This window comes from Pseudomassariella vexata (assembly GCF_002105095.1).
Source record: "Pseudomassariella vexata strain CBS 129021 chromosome Unknown BCR38scaffold_10, whole genome shotgun sequence".
Classification (NCBI taxonomy): domain Eukaryota; kingdom Fungi; phylum Ascomycota; class Sordariomycetes; order Amphisphaeriales; family Pseudomassariaceae; genus Pseudomassariella; species Pseudomassariella vexata.
In genome coordinates, this window is record NW_024467965.1 from 757,583 (window position 1) to 780,821 (window position 23,239).

Sequence of the window (23,239 nt, forward strand, 5' to 3'; positions counted from 1 at the left end):
GCTACGAGCCGATCAAGCCGATTTTCGTGATCGCCGGGGATGTGCCTTTCCTGGCCATCTGCGTCTCTCTGACCTCTGTTTCACCATGATCCTATTCCTTGGACTCTGCTGCTGGCCACCAGTCTCATCAAGAATTTTCAAACGACATGTACCTCATACGAAATACACCTCCGACATCTCTAATTTTAGCGTGTGTACTGTCCCACAATACTAAGCCTCTTCTCCTACGTCCCACTGGTTTCGACGGACCAAAACCCTTCCACACAGGAACTCTGCACATTTAGCTACTTGATATCTTGCATATACTTATATGTCACGGTTGTTCTAGACGTGGGGCATTTCACAGGCTAACATTGGAGATGCCGGAAGAGGTGTACTCACATATAGCTCTCCACGACCATCAGATTCCGCACCCTTGTCCACTTTGGGGGCCGGTAGTGGAATTAAAGGTTGTAGGGGCTTGGGGTTTGTGGGTGCACCACCCGTCTGACCAAGGGTATTGTGCGGGGGAGCGAGCTAGCCAAATGCGCAGCGCAGTGATTGTGCCGATTTGATGATCCCCAAACCCCTTCAAATCATTCCCAGGCACGTACTTCACCGACCAACAAGACGACATCACATCTGACAGCTCACCCCATTCTAGAACCGTGAGACGGCGCTATTTCGGTCAAGTTTTGGTGCAGGATTCGAAAGTTCGTACAAATCCCATGTCGGATTGAACCAGCTTGTGGCTTCCGGCTCATGCGTGTTGCGTGTTGCGTGTCACGGCAGCTGACGGACGTCCTTCTACCTCAAATTGCATGCAGAGCCTTCAGGTCGGGCTAATTCACCGACCAAATTTCTCTGTAATTGAGCGCAGTTCACCCAAAACAATTGTACCGCATGTCTCTTGAAGTTCGAACTGGGAGTACCGTTGAAAAGCCGGAGCAGACGGACTGAAAGGAATAACAGCCCAGGTTGGAGCTCGATTAAAGCTGAATGCATCATGTGGCCCCCATAGAAATGCGCAGCAAGGTCTTCCCGGCAGAATCAATCAGGAAGAGTCGACGAACACTACCACGAAAGCTTTTGTGCCTTCATGGCAGGCCACGCCGTTGACTACCTGTCGTTCTGGCATGTATTGCTTCGGTACTGGGTGAGCAATACATAATATAAGCCGAACACCCCATTGGCTGCCTGTCCAAGCCCTCCATGCATTCGAGGCCTAGACGCGGTTGCTAAGGATCGAATAAGCTTCCAGGCAGAACTTACGGCATCTTTTGCTTCTGTCACCTGCGGAGGTCGCGCGCTATTTGGTGTTCGTACGGGGAAGTGGCTATCTGCGGTTGCACCGTCACTTGGGATGGTTGTGATACAAGCTTGTTTGTTTGAAACCAAATCCTATGGGAAGCACCAGCGCCCAACAGCTACGAGGAGAGGGAGGCGACCACTTTCCCGAAAAAGCAACACAAACCTCTCGGTCGATCGTTCCCAGCGAAAAAAAGACTACAAGCTTTAGAATTCCAGCTTGCAGACGCAGGCGTCCCACCAGCTTCCCATGAGGAGGTGGCCTGGCGAATAGGAAAACAACTCGCGTGGATTCGAGGAGCAAGACTCGTGATGGGAGCCAAGCCTACCTGCAAGGTCACCATCTGGGGTAACCAGCTAATAACCCCGCCGCGCCTTTTATATCCCTTCCTTCCTTGCTAGTCCAGTCAACCTGACAACCCCCCCTTGTCAAACCCTCACGCCGTACCATCGGGATCAGTCACATGCTGTACTACTTACCTTCTTATATCGACGGGAGAAGGGTACCGCGTGTGCGGCTATGTATTTACGTCTTGCTTTCCCACCCTCGCGGTCGCCGTCGAATTTGACTTTCTACTATCTGCATAGTCATCGGCTGCATGTGGCAGAGCGGATTCCCCACTTAGAACGGCTCGCTTGTGTGTTTACATTGAGGGTCAGACCCCTGATATAACCGTTGATCGTCTCCCTCCTGGGGGCCCAATACCGCGACAATGCCGTACACGGTTTCGAACATCTACTTGATTTGCGGGTTTGCCGCCATTGGTGAGCATCACGCTATCCTTTTCTTCTGATGGAAAATTCAGTGGTCATGGTAGCTAATCCATCTGAGGTGGCGGCCTGTTCGGTTTCGATATCAGCTCTATGAGCGGTGTCCTCGGGACTCAGGCTTATATCCGATACTTTGACAACCCTGTCTCATACCGTCAGGGAGGCATTACTGCCTCTATGCCTGCTGGTTCTCTTGTGGGTGAGTCGATGCGATTTGAGGGGGCCTTCGAGGCGCATTTATGTCCTGACATTTTCGCTTAGGATCACTTCTAAGCTCCTTCATTGCCGACAGGTGGTCTAGGAAGGTTGCCATTCAGGTTTCCTGTGTCATCTGGATCATCGGCTCTATGTACGTTGCTCTTCCCCGAAACTCGTTCGCAGGACTCCTCTGATGAAATGCAGTATCCAATGCGCCGCTCAAAATGTTGGCATGCTCTGTGCAGGCCGAGTCATTGCCGGACTCTGTGTCGGCATTGCTTCCGCCATCGTCCCCGTCTACCAGTCTGAGATCGCGCCCAAGGAAATTCGAGGCCGTGTGGTCTCTCTCCAGCAGTGGGCCATCACTTGGGGTATCCTGATTCAATTCTTCATCCAGTACGGTGCGGCTCAAGTGGGCGGCGGCTCCAACGATCCCAACCAGCCCACGTCGGCTTTCCGCATCCCCTGGGGTGTCCAGATGGTCCCCGCTTTCATTCTCCTGGTTGGTCTGTTCTTTTTCCCTTACAGCCCGCGCTGGCTGGCGTCCAAGGATCGGTGGGAGGATGCCATCAAGGTGCTTGCGCATTTGCATGGCAACGGCGATGTCAACCATCCCAAAGTGCTCGCCGAGTACCAGGAAATCGAAGACGCCCTGCGTTTCGAGCGTGAAGAAGCCGTTTCCAGTTTCGCGGCTCTCGTCAAGCCCCGCATCTTCAGGCGGGTTGTCCTAGGCATGAGTATCCAGATGTGGTCACAGCTTTGTGGTAGGTGATACCAGCCCCTGATTGTGTGCCATGTACGATGCTGATCGATTCGAACAACAGGGATGAACATTATGATGTTAGTCGACCCTTCGAGTTCATTGCTGCCCTATATGTTGTGTTTTAGGAGTTAAGACAGGACTCGTCTACTTACGAGAGAACACAACGAGGCTCCTTAGACGATCCAGGCGTAGTAATTGCTGATACGGAGTGTTGCAGGTACTACATTGTTTACATAATGCAAGGTGCGAACATCGCCTCGCCCCTCGCAACTGCATCGATCCAATACGTCATCAACGTTGTTCTTACTTTACCTGCCATCCTCTACCTCGACAAGTTTGGACGTCGCCCCGCCTTGATCGTCGGCTCCTTCTTAATGATGACTTTCCTGTTTATTTCAGGTTCGAGTTTACCCAAGAACTTTCTTCAAAATGCTCCATAACCACTAACACCAACCCCAGGTGCCCTTCAAGCCGTCCATGGCCAGCCCAACGTCCCGCCAATCAGGAATGAGGAGAACTCGGCCATCACCTGGATTGTGTACAACAAGAAGTCCGTTTCGTCGGGCATCGTGGCCTGCTCCTACCTCTTTGTTGCCACCTTCGCCACGACCTGGGGTCCCACCTCCTGGACTTATCCAGCCGAGATCTTCCCCAGTAAGGTACGAGCGAAGGCCGTCTCGCTCTCGACCGCGGCCAACTGGTTCTGGAACATGATTCTTGCATTTGGTGTCCCACCCCTGCTGTGGAACATCAACTGGAAAATGTACATGATCTTTGCCGCTTTCAACGGCGCCGCGTTCATTCACATGTCCCTGCTCGCTCCCGAGACCAAAGGGTACACTCTCGAGGAAATGGATGATGTGTTTGACTCTGGACGCCCCGCTTGGAAGACGCATAAGAAGGAGAGTCGACTCGATCAGCTGGCTAAGGATATCGAGGCGGGAAATGTTAAGATTGATGTGCCAGTTGGTGATCGCGGTGCGGCTGCTGCGGCTACCCCGGCGGCGACGACGTCCGAGAAGGAGATGGAGACGGAGACCAAGGCTCAGTAGGCAACTCGATGCACCATATCAGTTTATTTCAGGGGCAAGGGGCGGGGACGGGGAAGTGTTAAATTGTTGCAGTGTTTGGATCTTGGATAAGGCGCGCTCATGATACCACACTTTTCGATATGTTTGTTGAAGTTGACGTGTTCCCACTATATTCATGGCTTGCCACGTTCGTTTTAGGATATACCTGAAATTCCATATATCATCTGTCTTGAAAAGATTTATTCTGGATTTTCCTGTCAATGCCAAAGAGAATGCATTCTCATATTTACAGACATGATAGCCTGTCGCACTCCATAATGAGAACATTGATAGCGCTGTTCGCTTCCTTCAAACAATGGCAACCCAGACAGCCTTTAGCACGCCAACGATGGATTATGAAGTTGGAGACACTGCCGCCACTGCCAGGACCGTTGGTTCCCGGGACTTGGCTGCCTCCCACGGCGGTGTTGGCCCGGATGCGGGTCAGTTGGTCGCTGGCCCCGTCTAGACCTCCGTCGCGGCCCCGGGCCAAAGTACCCGTTTGGTCGTAGGCCGTGATGTTGCCCTTGGCTGTGGGCAGTCCGCCACAACCCTGCGCGCAGCGTCGACGGTTAAACCACGTGTCGGCTTCATGGGTATGATTGTGGTTGAAGACGCTATTATTGTTACTAGTGGATGGAGAAAGAAATTGATGACTGATGGTCTAAGTCCCAGACGGTCCAGACCATGAAGCAGGAAGAAGAATGCCCCGACGCAGAAACTCGAAATCTGTGCCCCGTATAAGTACCAAAGAAACCGTACAATTGCCAGTTTCCGAAGAGCCATTGTACACAACTGCACTTTTCACTTTGCCACATGCCTAAAGGGCAAAATAATTTGACAGCTGAAGGTGTTATCGGAGGAGCCTTCCTCGAGCCTGAGGTGGTGAAAGCAACAAGACACATTCACAAATGCATCAAGGAGAAGAAGGAAAAGGACGAAACGACAAAAATAGAAGAAAAGGAGACACTAGGAACCTCTGCCCCTATGAGGGGTGAAGACAGTCATTCTAGTCGTAACTTCACTCGCCTAGTGACAGCTCTGAGCTGAGCCCCAAACAGAACCCCAAGCATATTGCGTTTCATTTATGGGTTAGCTACGTGAGAAACATTTAGGCTTGGAAGTCATCTGTTTCCCATGTATGGATTTTCTCCGTTGTAAGTAAGCATGAACAGCTCGAAGTCCACACCTCGGCGGTATCACCGTGATATGAGCCAACTCCTATCGAGGTGCACTGGCGAAGTCGCCAATAGCAGTGATTCAGTTCTACAAGGGAAACCCATCTTCCTCCAAACCTTCATACGGAACCCCTGGCACCGTGACCCCAAAAGTATAGGATGCCATACCTCGATAAAGCTCCCGTGATCCACATGGCAAGTATGCCACTCACTATGATGCCCATGGTATGACCCCAAAGCAGATGCTGCGCACAAGGAAGCGACCCTAGAGCACATGCGGTTGAAGATGTGCTACTGGCATGGGGAATGGCTAAGTCACAGAGCATGTCGGTAGTTGAAAAATCCAGGTGTCAAGACCCAAAGCAAAACATCCATTGACGCCAAACCATGATGCGCAGGCTACAACTATTACAAAATATACCGCTATGCCATTCCAGAACTCAGATATAGAATTGAATCTGCACCCGCTTGCTTGCTGAGTAACTCCGTTTGTGCTGTCTGACCATTCCAATACGCTTTGTCATCGTGCCGCTTATCCATGCGATATTTGCAAGCATCTCGTCATCCATGCAAACCAGGCGAACAATCAAAAGCAAATATTGGTACAAGTTGAGCTCTCATGGAACACTCCATTGATCTGGCCACTCGATACCTGCGTGGTGTTCTTGGCCAGTCAGCAGAAATGACGCTGTTGTACGGAACTAATGGCCGTTGGGGACATTGTCTCCGTGTACGGCAGCGACGATGGAGTATTGTCCACCAGCACCAGCCCAAACAAGCTTGCGACCACGGACGGCAGTGTTGTCGATCAAAGTTGGAATTTCTATATCGTCAGTGGTACCTTGGCCTGTCTGGTAGTTGGCTGAGAAACCCCAGGAGTAGACCTTGCCATCGTCATCCAGAGCGAAGCTTGTGTCAGTGCCGGCGGCGATAAACATAGCTTTGATACCTGTGATAGAATTAGCATTATGATCAATAAGTGACAAAGCGTGAGAAAAAGAAATACCTTCTACAATAGTAGGCTCTGTGAGAATTCTAGGCTTGCCAGACTCGTCAAAGACAGCATTGTCCTCGGTGAACAGGTTTGATGCATGGCCGACTTGGTGACCGTCCACGCGACCCCAAGTAAGCAGCTCACCATCCTCAGTGGCAGCAACAGAGTGATGCTCACCGCCAGCAAGGCGAGCCACGCTCTTTTCGCGCAGCGAGTCGACAACCTTGGGCAGCAGGACCATGGCATCATCTTTGCCTGTATCGTCGGTGTGTCCGGTCTGCGAGTAGTTGTTGAGGCCCCAGGCCCAGACTTTGCCGTTATTGTCGAGGTAGAAGCTGTGGTAGGAACCGGCAGCAATGTCTACCGCATGGTGTCTTTTGGTGAAGCGACCGCAAGCTTCTGGCTTCAGACCAGCAAGAGGTCCTCCGTGACGTGAGATTGGCTTTCGGCCGAGTTGGTACTGGCCACCGCTGCCCCAAGTGAGCACCTTGCCATCCTTGTCCATGGCGAGAACGTGATTGGAGCCACACGCAAGACGGCTGATGTTCTTCAAATCGGGTATACGAATTGGCGTTGGCTGAACGCGAACCTCGTCGCTGAAGCCGATGATTCCATCGGAGCCCCTAAATGTGCCCCATCCGTACACATATCCATCTTCGGTGAGCACAAAGGAGGCCGAGTCGGTTGCGGCGACCTGTACAATCTTGGTGCCAGGGGTGAAGGATGTCATGTCAACTTCACCAGGTGTGCTCTCATGCGGATTCAGCCCGGAGTCATCGTCGTCATCATCAGAATCCTCGTCATCCACATCCCGGGTGCCGCCGTCCCAGGCGGTGTCACGGCCAAGGGCCTTGTCATCGTTGACGCCCCAGGTGAGAATTCGGTTGTCGTGAGTCAGCGCGATGGCGTGCATGCCGCCGCAGGCCACTTGGACGGCACCAACAGTCTCAGCGGCGAGATTGTGGTTGATTCGCGGTCGCTTGACGTCGATGGGTTTCTTGCCCTCGAACTTACTGCTTCCGAGACCAAGTTCTCCCGATGAGCCTTCCCCGAAGACAAAGACATCCAGCTTTTGGGTTGGGATCTCATTGATGGGGTTTCCAAGCTTGGGCCCAGCGGGCCCAGCAGTCTTCTTTGCAGCGGCCATGGCCCTTGGCTTTTTCGCAGGTCTTTCAATTTGCGCAGCTTCCAAGTCCTCGTCAGGAGACTCTTCAGGTGCCTTGCGCTTGGAACCATTGATCTTGGCGACCTGCTTCTTGGGCGCGCTCTTAGAAGGCTTTTTCGCCGCAACATCGCTTGTGTCGTCTTTAGTCGCGGCTGTGCCGTTAGTTATCGCAGCTTGTCTGGCCGATTTCTTGGGAGCCGGCGCGGCCTTCTTGGTAGCTGCTTTCGCCGCAGGCTTCTTAGTCTTGGGTGGTTCGACTTCATCAACTTCGTCGTCTTCTTCTACCTCGTCAAGCTCTTCAGGCGCATCATCCGAGTCGGCTTCCGGCTCTTTGGTGGCTGAAGCCTTCCGCGATTTGGATGCTCTCGAAGGGGCAGCTGTCTTCTTGGCTACTGCAGTCGACTTGGTCACACTGCTTTTGGAGGGCGGTTTCACGGTCGTGCCGGCCTTTGCGGCGGTGGTAGCTTTGCGAGGAGGCATTGTGTGTTGTGAGATGTCGCGACAACTCGACAACGTGTCTGATGATGGGGGAGAGTCAATTGATGTGATGAAGGGGCGTTTTAGCAAGTAGGTGGATGGTATTGTGTGGTTGATAGAAATCGCTGAAAGCGCGACAAAATGGTCCGTTGTAGGCTGATGCGTAGGTGAGCGCGACGTGATCTTGGGACAGGGTGCTGGTTTGGGTCTCGAAACAGGATTCGATCTCAGGCTTTGTAAGATTCGCAAACAATAGACGAGAACAGGTGGGTTGATTTCGCGATCAAGGTGACCCAATGAGGGAAGATGCAGGGTGAAAGAGGCGAGGGATGGAAATCTGCTGATTATTTTACGTGCGGAAAAAAAAATGGCTGCGCAAGTCGGGACGTGACGACAACAATGGTCAAGCGCGCCTCGGGGTGGTCAAGGATCATTCTCTAGAGGACTGCCGGATCAGCCAACCAATGTTGACGCCCCACAGGAGCTCGCGAGAGCTCCTACCGCCTAGATTACCCGGCAGTACGGCTAGGCGGTGAAAATCGTGATGCTGGCAGTGTGTCCATTTTCAAGTTGACAGATTTATGATTGTCACTTATTCTGAGTGGAGACCTCGGGCGCTCATGTGATCTGTCAAAACTGTCTCCAGTTGCTTATCAATCGCCTTGTTGCCAGCCTAGAAGCTGATTGACGGGGTCTGGCCATATTGCCGAGTGTCACGAGTCATACGACGATTTTCGCCAAACAAAACAGAAAGTGCTGTTGGTCACACTTTGCATCTGGATACGGTGATGATCAGGTTTCTAGAATGTTTCATTGTGACGCTGGTATCACCATGACTGTACGGGCCAAATCGCCCTAACTGCCCGACCCATGCTGACCGAAAGCATGATGCGTCTCACGGGCTATCGCTTCCCTTTTTTCTTCCCCTTGCACCGATTTTGCGTCTTCTCCTCTTTGCCCCGTTGACCATCAAATCGCACCGGGACGCTGGAGTCATCCATCCAACTGTCGTCTTGCTCAATTTCGGTGTGTTGCGTCTCATCATGTGGCTCGTTGTCATTGGCGTCGGTTGCAGGTTCCTCGATCTTTGGTTGGTTGAACGAGCCGCCTTTGTCACGAATCCAAGCCCAAACCCGAGTTGCAAGTCGTATGGTAGGAGGTATGACGAAGTTGTAGAGAGAATCAACAAACTCCATGAACGTCGGTGGATACGTCGTAGGTTGGTTATGAAAGTGTTGGCCCAAGTTCCAGAAGAGCGTCCATAACACCCAAACAAGCCACCGTATGGGGATGGTAAGCCAGTCCAAAATCTGTATCAACCAGCCCCAAAGTGGTACCTGCTGGCGCCCATTCTAGGGTGGACTGCAAATACGACCTTGACCATCTTTATTTCTTGGTTGTGAAGTCGATCTCGTTGGCATTGGAGCCAGAGGCGCTTCCTGCGCTGCCACAGGTGCAGGCTCCTGCTGGTCTTGCTCCACACTGGCATCGGGCTCCAGTGACATTGTTCTCAGTCTGTGCCTTGTCGCAGGTGCAGTTGAGTGCGGCTTGCTTTCCGCAGGAGCATTTGGCTTCCTTGGCTAATGATGAGCAAGAAATATTAGCTAAGATGATCCCAAAATGAATGACGATGGCACTGTGAACTGTGCGTGGACGGTGGAAGCTTACCGCAGACGCATTCCCCACCAGCAGCCTTGCCGCAGCAGGTAGAGGTTGCTTTGGTAACTTGGATTGCCATTGTTACTGGTGTGGAAGGTGCAAGTGTAGTGAGGAAGGGGTCGACTCGGGCGGAATGGTGGAATGATGGATGAGAAAGCAGAGGTGATTCTGAGTGGTCGCAGTGGTTATGCGATTTTGGTGTGGAATGCGAAGATGTGTTGTTATCTCTGGTCTTCGTGAGAAACGACGCGTTTTATGTAGGCAGGAACAGTAGCAAATTGACATCACCGTTGCCAGAGTCCAGGCCTTTGGAATGTCGTCCAGTTGTGGTCATCTGCATTGTCTGTCCTGTGATTGGTTGTGGGGAGAAGAGAGGCCAGGCACCGGCCAATCAAATCTAGTATGATTATGCAGTATATCGATCTACGGCAGGCATGGCACGGATCGATCCACCCAACCTGGGAAGTATATGAGAACAGCCGGCCCACGGCGACGAAAATCTGGTAATGCTGGCTCTCTCACTGGCTATTGGATCGTAATCATCGTACGATACAGTCGCCAACCGCAAATCGTCAGTCCAATGAGCTGTTATCACACGACCAAGTGCCGAAATCCTCTTCTGCTCCCACTTGATCTCGGGAAATCCTGCGTCAAGGGACCAAGTTCAGTTACTTACTTCTCAGGCCCTGCCAGGTCAGGGACCCAAACGAGCTTGACCTCCATACCTCACCTCTTGGACATCCATAGAATTGGTCATCCATAGAATTGGTCTAACCACACTCCTTTGCACGCTTGGAAATCCTCTTCAGAAACTTGAGCATCCTCATTCTCTTCCCTATTTAATCAATGTCACGATTGCGAATCCCTCGCATCTGGACACTAGCCATCCATGTCTCTGCAGTACACTCCTAGCTTATGCTGAATATATTTATTCCTTTGTCTGGGCAACAAACTCATTCAATTCGCCGCAGGTGAGACAGAAATCGAACCAATCCTGCTTACTTGTTGAACCATTCATATTTATTCTCATAATTTGTCTCATGATTAAGCTCGGCATAAATATATCGGCTCTGATCCATCGGAGACTTCTAGAGTACGGCCTTATCTAAAAAGCGGCCGGATCGGATTGATAAGGATCATTGCTTAAGACCTTCCCCATTGAGCTTTCAATAAGCTTGCACTGAGGAGCATATAGAGAACTTCAAAACCTATTCACATGTTGTCTTTCAATTTGCTATATGAACTCAGTGTTATAACTGTAATCAGCCTTGGCGAGTGAAATATGCTGTTTCTTGTTTCAATTTCACTCCTTGCAGGACTCAGCCATGCCCACGTGATCGTTTTTCCACCAGTCGCGGCTATTAGTCAACAGCACAGCCAGCAAGCAACATTCCGACTAGAAACTAGTGACGATGATGTGGACCTGACTACGGATGCCATGGGTGGACTGGTGTCCTTCGCCCACCTGCCTTACATTCCCTGCTTCTCATCCAAGACGGACGATGAAATCGACAAGTACGACATCGCTATCCTGGGGGCCCCTTTTGACACGGCAACAAGCTACAGACCGGGAGCTCGTTTTGGGCCCCACGGGATCCGTGATGGTTCTCGCAGAATCCGGGAAAAGCACAACTGGGATATCTACACGGGCCGGAACTCGCTTGAAGATTGGGCCAAGGTCGTTGATTGCGGTGATGCGCCGTTGACGTTTGTCGACAATACCATGGCCCTGAAACAGCTCGTCAAAGCCCACAAGGTCAGCTTTATGGAATTATTTCGTTAATTTAGACAGGTATTTGGCTGACGTTTGTCAAGATAACCTCTGGCCGTTTGGCCAACAATGCGTCCATCTCATCCACTCCAAGAATCTTGATGCTGGGTGGTGATCACACAGTCACCCTGGCAGCATTAAGATCCACTTACGAGCGATGGGGAGTAGTTAATGTGATTCATTTCGACTCGCACATCGACACATGGGACCCTACTGTCAAGGGCGGACGGATTACAGACTATGCTGCGGTTACCCACGGGACGTTTCTGCATATTGCTCACGAGGAGGGTCTTATATCGAACGACTCGTCTATCCATGTTGGGATACGCGCACCGCTGGGTACGCGGCGAAGGGATCTCGATAACGACGTGCATTGCGGGTTTGACATTGTCACTGCGAGAGATCTTGACGAATTTGGTACGAAGGGTATTATCAAGCGGCTGAAGGACAGAGTTGGAGATGGGAGGGTGTACATCACAGTAGATATTGATGTGTTGGATCCGGTAAGTTGTTCTGGCTTGTATGGCAAGCCAACCCCTGTTTGCTAACCCACAACCGTCTCTAGGCCTTCGCCCCCGCGACTGGTACCGCTCAGCCGGGTGGCTGGTCGACACGAGAGCTTCTCACAATAATTGATGGCCTGTCTGGGATGAAAGTTGTCGGTGCCGATGTCGTGGAAGTGGCCCCAGTGTACGATAATAATGGCGAGACCACATGCCTTGCTGCCGCTGATATAGCGCGCAGCTTGGTTATGTTGATGGTGGACGTCCCTGTTGTTGCCTGAAGGCCGCGGCTCTCATTGGTGATGTTGCAGAAAGTGTAGATAAAGACTTTATTTACAATGAGATAGATGTTTCCCAACGTGTATAGCGATAACGACAAGAACAAAGGAGCCTCCCTAATCTTGCTGTGGTTTTCCTCTTTCAACTACGCGTGTCTGTTACCCCCTGATATCCCTGTGATTATTATGTATCTCTTGTTATTCTTACCTCCAACTTCCACTGACAGTAACAGCAGTCTCACACCCCTCTGGCACATTAAACGACCTATTCGGATCACTCTCCCAAGTTGCGGTGCCAGATGAACCGACATTGATCAACTTGTACTCGAACGAAGTCCCCGCCGGCAATGTCACAGTGCCAGACCAGATCGGATTCGCCGCCATGTACTGCGCAGCCGACAGAGCCATAGCGGACCCTGTGTCCCAGTTACCCAGCTGATCAATGGATCCTACGACGTAGATGCTCTGGCCGTAGGTAGTGGTCACGGACTCGGTGAAAGTCACTGCAACGCTAGCGGCTGTAGTGCATATGCCCGTCGCTGTGCTAGTAGTGATACTTGTCGCTTTAGTAGTCGTCGAAGCTGGTTTCGTAGTAGATGAAGATCCACCGCCTCCGTTTCCTGAATCGCTGATGGCGATATCGGCACAAGTTAGATAGACCTGTTCGGTCTGGTAACTATTCCATCGCAGAGAAATCAAAGTATGGTTGGACACGTATTGCGGGATTTTGACTTGCTTCGTCACAGTGTAGCCCCCGGCGATGGTGGTGAAGCACGAGTTAAGCGGTGCGTTGTCGACGCCCTGACACCCGCAGCGCTCGTTGGCTTCGAAGGCGTTGCAGGTAAACCAGTCGTTTCGGTAGCAGGGCTGGTCCGAAGTGCAGTCGGGGCTGTAGTCGCATACTTGGCCTTCTATTTCGGTGCATGGAAGCAAGCCTTCTTCGAAACAGTCCTCAGCGTCTTGCTTCTCTTCCAGTGTGGGAGTATATCCCGGGGTCAGAAGCTTGTCGACGATGAATTGGTCTTGGCAGATGCGCCAGCTGAACATGCCTCCACTGCTTCCGTCAGCCAAAGCAAACTGCAGGGGTTGTTGGGTAGAGTTTCACATACTGATCACCGTTGTTGTCAACACACCACTCGACATCAACAATTTGACCAGGAGTGTACGTCACGACAGGCTCGTTTCCCCAATCGTTGGAGGGGAAGTTGTAATCAACGCTGACACGGGCATTATAGCCACAAGGGCCGCTTCTGTCGACGGTGGCCGCTTCAAGGTCCGGCCACGCCGAGACGGGCTCGCGGATTGTGCCTGTAATATATCAAATCAGCACTGGTCGGGAAGTCTTCAGGCGCTGAAGAGTCAGGAAGCCCCGTGCCAAACTTCCAAGATAACATCACGGGATTTAGGAGTTATCGAGAGCAGACACTAGCAAAACAGGAGAAAACGGACATTCAGGGCAAGTATCAATACCAGCCTGGTATTATATCAGTAAAGTTCAGCAGCAAAGACAGTGGTTCTTACTTCAGTCCCGAGCCGAGTTCGACTTGAAGGAATGGTCATGTATCCATGGCCGTGAACAAAGTTCGCAAGAGCAAGGACGCTGAGTGCTGAAACTAAAGCCATGTTTGCTAAGTATGGAACAGGGTGACACGCCAGTTCAAAGTCCGATAAAGACATACACTGTATTTGTTGCCTCTTCAGACCCGCGTATAGCTTCATCTTTATAAATAAAAGTCCATCGCTCATCCTCTTCGGAAGTCACCTGTTTGCGCCTAAACAAGCCATCGGCCATTTTTTGGAGATGAAGTATAGAAAGGCCCGACGAAGCCCCATCTAGCTATGTTCCGAGAAGACGATGGCAGGGCACTTCATGATGCAGGCGGTTCCGTTACTTGCAGCGTAGGGTACACTCCGCCCCTTTCAGCGTCCATTCCACCCATGTCTATAAACATGCCACATAGGTCAGCCCCGGTCTTTCGTCGGCCTATACAGCCCAGCCCATTCAACGCGGGGAACAAGAATGAAATAGGTAACCGGCCATATTATGCACCAGGACCCCTGAAGGATGTAACTGTGGGGAAACTTGACAGGGCAGACAACTAGCCTATTCTGGGAAATGCCCCAGATGCGGGTGATTCCGCAATACACGATAGAATTACCATGTCGGAGCGGCGGCGGAGTTGGAGAGCCACGATTGCTCTGTATCTGTATGCCAAGGCTTCGGTCAAATAACAGGCTGGTTAGGCCACCGTAGACGGCCGAGGAACGACCGTTGACTGTGGCTTTCGGAGGAATGCTGGGCTGCACGTGCGTCCTCATGCTTAGCTACACAACTGGAGGGTAAGTCATCCCGAATCACCACACCGTCTAATCTTCCCCGTGGGGTTATTAGGGGCTCGGCATGGGTGCTGCCGTTTGGAGGCTTGGAAAAATCCAGTGTTATTCGGTGCTTCGACTGGATTTCTGCATGGATTCTGAAGCGACGCTGTCCTGCCGCAAGTGTAGAGGCGATCGACAGCGTGATGCAGAGACTGGCATGATATCGAATGATCATCGATGCGTTAGACCAGTCAGACTTCCATGCCCGTTGAATTCTAAACCACCCCCTCCCCCCCCAAATCGAATGTTTCGGTCCCGGTGTCGCAAGCAGCACAACTAGGACATAGGACGACAACACTTTGGCTAACATCAACCCGAACAAGACAATGAAGATACCTAGGTATCCTCCGGATTGGCTACCACTGTACCAGCGGGAAGGCCTTGTGTGTGGAACCACTTGAAGCTATGGGAGCTTGGCAAAAAGAAAATTGGCATTTAGGTTGAAAAGTTCAGTCGTTAAACCCGAAACGCCGTGCGTTATTGTGGCCTTGTTGTGTCCACTCTATCATCCGTTTCCCAATCCAAACCCACCTGGAGTTTATGATCGCCATGTTGATGTTCGTAGCTGTCCCAGAAGCCATATCCAACCCGACTGCGCCCGAGTAAGCCTAAATCCCATCACAATCCTCTCCACCCGCGAACCCAACCCCAGAATCAAACCGCGAATGCGTAGGGCTCTTGATGCCATCCCGCTGATTGTCCAATATCCTCCTATACTTATCCTTATCAAACCGCCAGACCATATGCTCCTCACCCGCCTCCTCGTCCTTCCCCCTGGTTACCAGCTTCTTCACCAGATGATCCTCCTTCATCTCTGTAAAATACCTCTGATTCCAAACCACTCCCAACGCCTTCTCCTCCCTCCTCAACGCCCTCTGTGCATTTTCAATCTTGCTCTTCTCATGCCCCACAGCGAAAATGTCATTCTCATTAATCGCGTCCACAACCAGCTGCCACGCGCGCCTAGACTCTAGCGGGTGCTGCTTTTCCACAGGCGCCATTTGCAACGGCGTCCTCCTCAACTTGCCGAGGTCGACCGTCTGGAGTGTCTTGCCCCCCTTGTTCTTAATCGTGTACGAGCTGCTCCACTGGCCCTCCAGCACATAGAGGGGGTTCTTCTCGTCGCCGTCACGGTACAGCGTTGCAACAAAGGAATTGCTCTTTCCTCGCAGCCAGCCCTTGCAAGAGTAGTCGATGCGTGACGTGTAGCCCGATGAGCTGCGGATATAGGACGTGCCGCTGAGTTCGGGGGCGATTTGAAACGTCACAACGCCCTCGACATGAACTTTGGGCATCGAAATCAGGTGGTCTTCTTTATACTCGTCGATGTGCAGGATTCCGTAGCCTTTGCGCTCGATGTTGATAGCACCGTTGAACCATGCGCGCGGCGCAATGTGTCCTTCAAGCTGGAGGAAGAAAGCTGGGGTTAGCATCTTGTTCATGACCGAGGTGGCGCCTGCGAGTGGAAGTGGAAATGGAAGAACTTACCCTAACTCCGTGCGCATCGTTCCAGATGCTATACGCCGTCTTAGGAGGGTGGTGAGATACCTGCTCGCTCACCAGTTCCGTTGTACCTGACTCGTCGACCCATTTACCCAAGAAAATCTCTCCTAGGAACGGGTTGAGGGGCTTGGGCTTCTTCCGCTTGCCATTGTCGTCCTTACTCGCATGCTGGTGTTTCAATGTGCTCAAAAACCATTGCAGTACAAGCAATGCCCTCTTCTCTGCGTTCTTCTCCTTGGCCGGCGCAACCAGTAGGCTTGGATGTTCACTCCAATATGTGGCATACTCGACGATCGATTGAGGAGCGAGTAGAAATGGCGGGGCTGTTAAGGACGTGAGGTCGCCTTTGAATGTTGCGATGGACTGCAAGTGTGTGAAGTCAGTAAATTTTCCCGTCTTTCAGATGGGCGTTTCGGGTGGGCATACCTTGATGAATTGGAACCAGGCCGATTTGGTATTCTGCTCGTGGGCCTTCTCATCGCATCTGATAGCCGCTGGTGTTAGAGTTTTAACCGTCATCTTGCCAGCAAAATAATTCACTCAAAACGTTGGACTTCTCCCAAAAATTAAAGAAATTGTCCCCAAAATAACAAAAGGAACAGAAATGACACATGCATGTGCTCTGACTGCGAGGAGGAGACGGTATTAGTATTGAAACACAACCTACCAGTGGAATTTGCCGCTGAAGCTCGTGCAGTAGTGAAGCCTTAGCAGCCAGGAGGACCTTGATCTGTAACCATCCGACACCCGAGAAGCTTATTCACGGGTCCGGATCGTCTGATGTGGCTCTGACTGGCCAACTACCTGACCTTTCATCTGGATCCTGAGACGATACTTGCTTCATTTGCCAGAAGCGGGCATGTGAATGTGGAGTTGAAGAATGTTGGGGACCCCTGCCAGGTGGTGTTTCATCACTGATGAAACATTTGGGAGGATGAAATCACGTGATGGCATCTGCGTTTTCCTAGCTGACGAATTTCAGGAACCCAACTTTCATCGATCCCGAACGTCAGTGTAGCTCGAAGCTTGTTTCTCTTGTAGAGATTGCATTTACTCTGATCTCTGCTTGTGTGCATTGAGCACCTGTTCTTTCGACGTTTCCCCATCAAGAAACAAACCCTAATATCCCCCCTAGCTGCCAAGCGTCTGACCTCCCCCCAAGCGCTAACCAGGTTAAGCAAATGAGACGCCCGGCGTCAACCTTCGTTTGCTTCCATTTCCCCAGAACTTCAACGAAGAGTGCAACGGGCTGAATCTGCGGGACATGTTCAAGTCATGATTGAATGGCGGCCGAGTCGGTAACTTCTTTGCCATAGCACTTCGGGATATCAGCACCTGTGAATAATCCTGGGCCGGCGACATATCCAGCTGCTTCCACGAAATACTGGGTCATAGCCTACAGTCGCTCAAGGACATCCTGCGATAACATCAATTCACAGCTATGATGAGGTTCTGAAGGCCATTATAATCACTTAGTCCTACATTCTGCCTTGCATAATCGTAGATGATTGTTCCAGTAATATTGGTGCCGCCTCGGGTAGGATGGTGTGTCTTTGCTGAGCCCTTGCCGGATGCGGCTTACCTTTTCGATGTCCAACGTCTCGACAACGCCGAATCTTTGCGTCGAAGACAAAAGCCTATCGAAGATTGCCTTCTTCTTGTACGAATTCCGCGGCAGTCAATGTGGAAGCTGATGAGATAGCGTTCGTAGCTGGTGTAAAGTGCAGACTTCTTGCCACGTTTGAGAGCGGCGAAACCTGTCTTCTCAAAGTGGCCCTTTAATGAACATCCTGGAATGGAACGGCAATGCTGGCTGAGTCGCGCAATTTTGTGCTCAGAGTCGGCATTGCTCTTGTGTTACGATGTTGTATGACCTTCAGATTCTTGTCTTCGCAAATGCGACGTCGTTATGACATATAGTAGGAAGAAAATGAGTGATCTTCCTTGAGGTACTTGACTTGCTACAGTAAGAGCTTCGAATTCAGAAAATGGACGCACCTTCCAAGTTGCGCGATTGCGACGCGATGATCGTGCCGGCCTGACGAAATTTGTGCGAGGAACAGGAATCTTCTAGTATCATGCGGTACTTTTGACCTAAAGGCCAGAATCGAGTCAAATTTAATGCTAGTATTAAGGGGGCAGTCATCAGGCTGGTGAGTTCTGCTTTGAGAGGCGGTTGGTTTCATGGGACACAGGAGTTTCTCATCCAATAGGACTACCGTGAATGTAAAAGAAGACATTCGTTCCTGATTATAACGAAGGTTACGGGCGCGCATTTCCAGTAATTTGATTCTTACCAGAGCCACCAGCAAGTGTATTTCCGTGAGTATCCTGAATAATCGTGGCTTAATAGATGCGTGTCTACCCGTGAGCCACCCTGAGTAACCAGCGTACATGTGCCATTCTACACGTCAGCTTTCGTAGCCCCATTCGTCACTTTAGTTCAGGAGTCAGTCATCCTATGTTGGAACTCTGGCGCTGTAGGCCCAATTAATAGGGTTGAAATTACCCTCCCCGTATAAAATTGTGGCTTTTCTTGGGGTGAGATGCGAGAAGTCTTGCAAAGGCAACTTAGACTGCTTGGACTGCTTAGTCTCAATGATGTGCCATCTGTTTTTAATAAACTGCTGCTTGGACATTGAAATTCCCAGCTAGAAGGAGGTACACCTGAGGAAAGTCATCACCGGGTCTTTCACCATCACGCGGAGGCTTGAGTTTGCGGCCTTCCAAGTGAACAAGATCTCTACTGTTAATATGGCTTGGGCAGAAAATTTCATCCCCAAATAACCGAGGGGCCGGTACTACTATAGCCTAAGGGAAGAGATTGATAGCTGACGGGGCTCGAGATCGAATCTTTGTTCGAAAAGGCAAGATCGGAGTGGGTGACCCGAATCACTCCCCTTTAGTGGGGTGGAAGGTAGTCTGTTATGGAGGGCGGCATAGTAGCGCGGATCCTCCCTGGATCATGAGTCACAAATACAGCGGAGGGACTAATCGACAGATATTGATCATAATGTGGTGAAATTCAAATTACTGAGATGAGGAACTCCCCTGTTCATAAGAGCAAAACCCTTTTCAGGAGACTGTTTTCATCCATTGTTCGACCTGTGGTCCATTTTCATAGGGCCATGCAATGCCAAAAGCAATGACGAGAGCTTTCCACCCAGCTATAGATCTCTGTTTAAAGCCATAATTAATTATGCCTCCCTTAATGTCACAAGGTTCCTCCTAGGACGTTAGAAACGACAACCCTTTGTAAAGCCCTGCCTGCCCGACCATTCCCGACAGACGTTTGTTGCTTTTTACTTTGTTGATCTAAATTAAGATCAAACTGATATCCCCTTGCAAAACCATAACGGCATGACCTTCTCAGAGTTATAGGTGCTGTCTGCCTATTGAAATGGCAGAAGCGGAAACTGAAAGCGACATGCTTAACCATCTTCTACTGCTGGGCTCCTTGTTCCCACCAAGTCGGTGTCTTGGCTCTGTTGGCTTCGGCTAACATTTGCCAGGCTTGTCGCACCTGTTCTTGAGTCTCGGTCAAGGTCGCCGGGCTTGAAGTCGATTGTCTCGCCGTCTCTGTCTCGGGTTCAGGCGAATTCTCCATGCTCGAACCATGGCCCACCATGCTACTGTCCCCTACTTCTCCGCTGTCAGTATATTGGCGATGGTCGCGGTTAGCTGGGCTTATTCTGATTGGCGCGAAGTAGCAACCGGTAGCTTGTACTTGAGAGATGTTGCCTCCGGTTTGCAGCGGTCGGTTGGAGGGACTGGCGCCTAAAGCATCTGGCTTGAGCCAGCGGACCCAGCGCTTGACGGCGACGATTATGTCATCGACACTTTTCTTCTTGGAATAATTGCTCTCCGAGAGACGACCCTTGCATTGATGATCGATGATGACATTAGTTAGAACGATGAGGTCCTCGAACCCGACCAGGCGCGCCCAGTAGACATATCTTTGGACCAAGGTCCAAAAGCCCTGGCCGCCATTTTCGGAGTCCTTGTACCCAGAGCGGTTCTCGTACATACACTCAAAAAGAACCGAGATGCGTGTGTAGTCGTCTTCGTGGATCTCATCATTTTCCCACGCACTGCGGAGGCTTTCAGCGTTTTTTGCCGGCATCACTTGTCTCTGGGGCGAGCGATGGCGCACGCTGTCAACAACATCGACAAGCGAGTGGATTTGTGTCATCATCTTGCCACTTGCATGTTTTGATGGAACGGTACGGATTTTTCAAGTCGGAGAGTGATTAGGGTGCGAAATTGAAGGCAAGCTGATGCGTGTTGATTGATGTGTGGTAGATGCAGGTTTGCGAAGTGACACCCTTTGTTTATGGTGCCGGCCGGAGCCGGTGGAGCTCACTGATGGGGGAGACGGGACTAGGGGGTTTTACAGAGTCGCCGTACAGTTACATGTGTTCGTGCAGCTACCTTTGATCATGCACCGTGGCCTAGACTCACTCCTTCCAAAAGGAATACGGCCCTTTGAAGAATGGACAAGAATCTCGTTTTGAAAAGCCATCGTTAATAAGTGTTCATCAGTCCAGTTGTTATCTTGCACAAAATAGGGGTCTTTGTCCACATGCGATACACCAGGAATGATAACATGTGAAACGATACCATCCTCGTGGCCCATTGGTCAAAGACTATGAACCAAAAACTTGTGCCAGAGTTGGGGTGCAGGGGGTTGTGTGGTCTGGGGGTTTCATACGTGAACATGTATAATCTTTCAGATGCGGGGGTATTTCCGACTTGCAATATGGAAATACATTGCTTATAATGCAGAGTTAAATTTACACGTCTTCCACAATTTTCTCTTAGCCCTATCTAGTCCAATGTCCCAAAATCTTTCTATTTAGGTATACTCAACCGTGACGGTGTTATACCGATGTCCTGATTCTTTCAGTACTGGTTTTAGGTCACATAAATAGATAACATACCATTGTAGATCAATCCGTACTCAGTGGACGCCGAGTTATTTGTGAAGAGGTTAGCATGCCGGTCTTTCTACATAATTCCATTTGCCAAGCAGCCAGAGAGCTTGCATGTCACTCACAGGCTCGCTCGATCTCACACTCAATGCAGTAATATATGTTATCATCTTGCCCCTGTAACTTCTGAAACTGAGGCTCCAGAATTTATGACAGATCAACTTCCACTATGCATAGGACATTGACGTTATCGTTCATTGCCAAAGGGGCAACTGCTGATTCTTCGTCTGAGTAGACAACCATATTTACGATCCGAGGTTGGTCGATCGAGACTCTGGATATTGAGGAACGGTCTGGACTCGGACACGTTGTCGCCCTGATTAGGGAAGTAAAATCCGTACAGTACCTATACGCGTGACGGGTTTGCAATCTCGCACTCTTTTGATGAACTAATCCAGGTTTCAAATCGAAAACAACCATACAAGGGATCCCAATTCTTTTTTTTCCGAGCTCAGCATGTGTGAGGGGGTCGTAGATGACTGAGAGCTCTGTGCCGGAGTGCTTGCGAGCCTTTTTCTCTTTGACCCTTACCATAGCGTCCTTCTCCGGATGAATTTGCGTGAGACCCTTCAAAACGGCACCCTGGGCGACTGCCAACCAGCCGTTGCGTGGTTGTTCTATGCAAATATGTCTGGGTCGTCCAATCTCAGGCTCCAGTCTCTCCTTTAAATAAATGGATCAGCCGGATTTGCCGACAAGAAGGACGGCCTGGATCGGGACATTGGCAGCAACAATTTGTTCTTAGACGAGCTTGATGATCTGCAAGACTACAGGTTAAACGACCATATGGAAGTCTGAAGCCTTCATCGTGAGGCGATCAGATCGGATGTCAAGTTCTCTGATATTGTCTAGTCCAGAGACAGGGACACTGAACGCCATTCGGCATTGAGGACATTTGAAGCTGCCATTTGGTCTTGGCGTGTTAGTAAATTATTATCAACATAGGCCCTTGGTGCCTGAGATACATACCACTGTCTCAACTTGTGTCATGGTGACTTGAACAACCTCATCGTCGGAGTTGTCAGAACTCAGCTTTGCACGGATAAACTCCTCAAACTGATGGTTCACGAACACACCACCGCAAAAACTACCAGATCCCTCCACAACTTCTGAGACCTCAAGCGCAGGATGCAGAGACTCCACGCGAAGACTGAACACTCCAAATCGCAGGTACCGTGAGCACAAAGCGGAAGGAGCTCTCCTGGGCGCGACAGGAAGTCAACAGCAAGCTTGTCGACATCGTAGGCAGACAGGTTGACATTGAAGATATTGGCATCGGCTGGTATATCACTCTCTAAAGTCCACTTAATTATGTCAGCGATTATCCATGCATGATCAAAGCATTTATATTTGACACTATGGAGAAGGAGGCCCGGGGCTCCGAGTGGATGAGTGAGGAAAAGGAGGTCCCGGCTGCCCTCCTCGGCCACTGGAGGAAGAGATGGCTCACCGGAGCAGAGCATCACGATCGCCAGCGACGCGCCATCGCTGAGGAACCGGAGGGCCCTTCGATGCAGATACCGAAAGGGGGCAAGTATTTCGGCCTGAACCGACTGGAAGCGTCTACGCTGTGCCAGATCAGGACGGAAAAAATAGGACTAGCAGCCTTCTTATTCAAGACAGGGGCTTTTGGCGTGTACTCGCCGCTATGCCGCTGTGGCGACGCCCCTGAGACGGCAGAGCACGTAATCCTCTTTTGCGGGCTGTTGGAAGGACCGAGGGAACGATTACGGGCCGCTATCGCACCACGGCCACTATACTCTCGCAGAGACCTCGCAACGGCAACAGGAGAACCAGTAGTTAGTGGGACTATTGTAAGGTGGCTGCTAGGGACGGGTCGGACAGCTTCAAGGCCCAGATAGCATCGATCTTCTCAGGGGGGACTCTGTTGGTAGGTTGAGAACCAACGCAGTATGGTAGTGAACGCAACGCAGTCGCCAATAGGGCGAACCGACGACGCAGCGTATGTATTTAGTCCAGCCATTAGGGCACGGTTTGACATACGGGAGTACTAGTAGAGGTACCGGGGGCTTCGAGCCTACGGCGTATTTAATAATAATAATATATTTGACTCACAGCTCGAACTACTGGATGGTTTTATCAGGGTGTGCATCGGCGGAAATTTGAAATCCCCATTCAAAAATACTATCTACAGTGTAGCGAAGTTTGTTACGTGGGACAAGCCTGTGAATCAGTTCTATCGTGAGAAGACTTTTTTAAATGCGCTCTTCTATCCAGACACAGTGTATGTG

At 50.8% G+C, this 23,239-nt stretch overlaps 7 protein-coding genes across 7 annotated transcripts; 2 read left to right on the top strand and 5 right to left on the bottom strand.

Moving 5' to 3' along the window:
• Positions 1-2,000: 2,000 nt before the first annotated feature.
• On the top strand, positions 2,001-4,071 carry BCR38DRAFT_459302 (MFS sugar transporter-like protein; the record flags this gene model as incomplete). The annotated part of the gene is made up of 6 exons (XM_040862267.1): positions 2,001-2,052; positions 2,120-2,257; positions 2,320-2,407; positions 2,461-3,024; positions 3,237-3,418; positions 3,479-4,071. 6 exons carry the CDS (start codon positions 2,001-2,003, stop codon positions 4,069-4,071), a joined length of 1,617 nt encoding a protein of 538 aa, XP_040713486.1.
• Positions 4,072-5,968: 1,897 nt separating this feature from the next.
• Positions 5,969-7,906, bottom strand: BCR38DRAFT_487161 (regulator of chromosome condensation 1/beta-lactamase-inhibitor protein II; the record flags this gene model as incomplete). Its single annotated transcript, XM_040864120.1, has 2 exons — positions 5,969-6,216; positions 6,274-7,906. The coding sequence occupies 2 exons, from the start codon at positions 7,904-7,906 to the stop codon at positions 5,969-5,971; spliced, it is 1,881 nt and encodes a 626-aa protein (XP_040713487.1).
• A 1,383-nt stretch (positions 7,907-9,289) lies between these two features.
• BCR38DRAFT_487162 (uncharacterized protein) lies at positions 9,290-9,641 on the bottom strand (the record flags this gene model as incomplete). The annotated part of the gene is made up of 2 exons (XM_040864121.1): positions 9,290-9,483; positions 9,572-9,641. 2 exons carry the CDS (start codon positions 9,639-9,641, stop codon positions 9,290-9,292), a joined length of 264 nt encoding a protein of 87 aa, XP_040713488.1.
• Positions 9,642-10,844: 1,203 nt separating this feature from the next.
• BCR38DRAFT_347445 (arginase family protein) lies at positions 10,845-12,117 on the top strand (the record flags this gene model as incomplete). Its single annotated transcript, XM_040856344.1, has 3 exons — positions 10,845-11,318; positions 11,378-11,836; positions 11,899-12,117. The coding sequence occupies 3 exons, from the start codon at positions 10,845-10,847 to the stop codon at positions 12,115-12,117; spliced, it is 1,152 nt and encodes a 383-aa protein (XP_040713489.1).
• Positions 12,118-12,318: 201 nt separating this feature from the next.
• On the bottom strand, positions 12,319-13,737 carry BCR38DRAFT_487164 (starch binding domain-containing protein; the record flags this gene model as incomplete). The annotated part of the gene is made up of 4 exons (XM_040864122.1): positions 12,319-13,168; positions 13,224-13,422; positions 13,564-13,588; positions 13,636-13,737. The coding sequence occupies 4 exons, from the start codon at positions 13,735-13,737 to the stop codon at positions 12,319-12,321; spliced, it is 1,176 nt and encodes a 391-aa protein (XP_040713490.1).
• A 1,364-nt stretch (positions 13,738-15,101) lies between these two features.
• Positions 15,102-16,515, bottom strand: BCR38DRAFT_347255 (uncharacterized protein; the record flags this gene model as incomplete). The annotated part of the gene is made up of 3 exons (XM_040856329.1): positions 15,102-15,899; positions 15,982-16,359; positions 16,423-16,515. 3 exons carry the CDS (start codon positions 16,513-16,515, stop codon positions 15,102-15,104), a joined length of 1,269 nt encoding a protein of 422 aa, XP_040713491.1.
• Positions 16,516-19,124: 2,609 nt separating this feature from the next.
• BCR38DRAFT_440123 (uncharacterized protein) lies at positions 19,125-20,287 on the bottom strand. Its single transcript, XM_040860684.1, has one exon. It carries the CDS (start codon positions 20,189-20,191, stop codon positions 19,439-19,441), a length of 753 nt encoding a protein of 250 aa, XP_040713492.1. The 5' UTR covers positions 20,192-20,287; the 3' UTR covers positions 19,125-19,438.
• Positions 20,288-23,239: the final 2,952 nt, after the last annotated feature.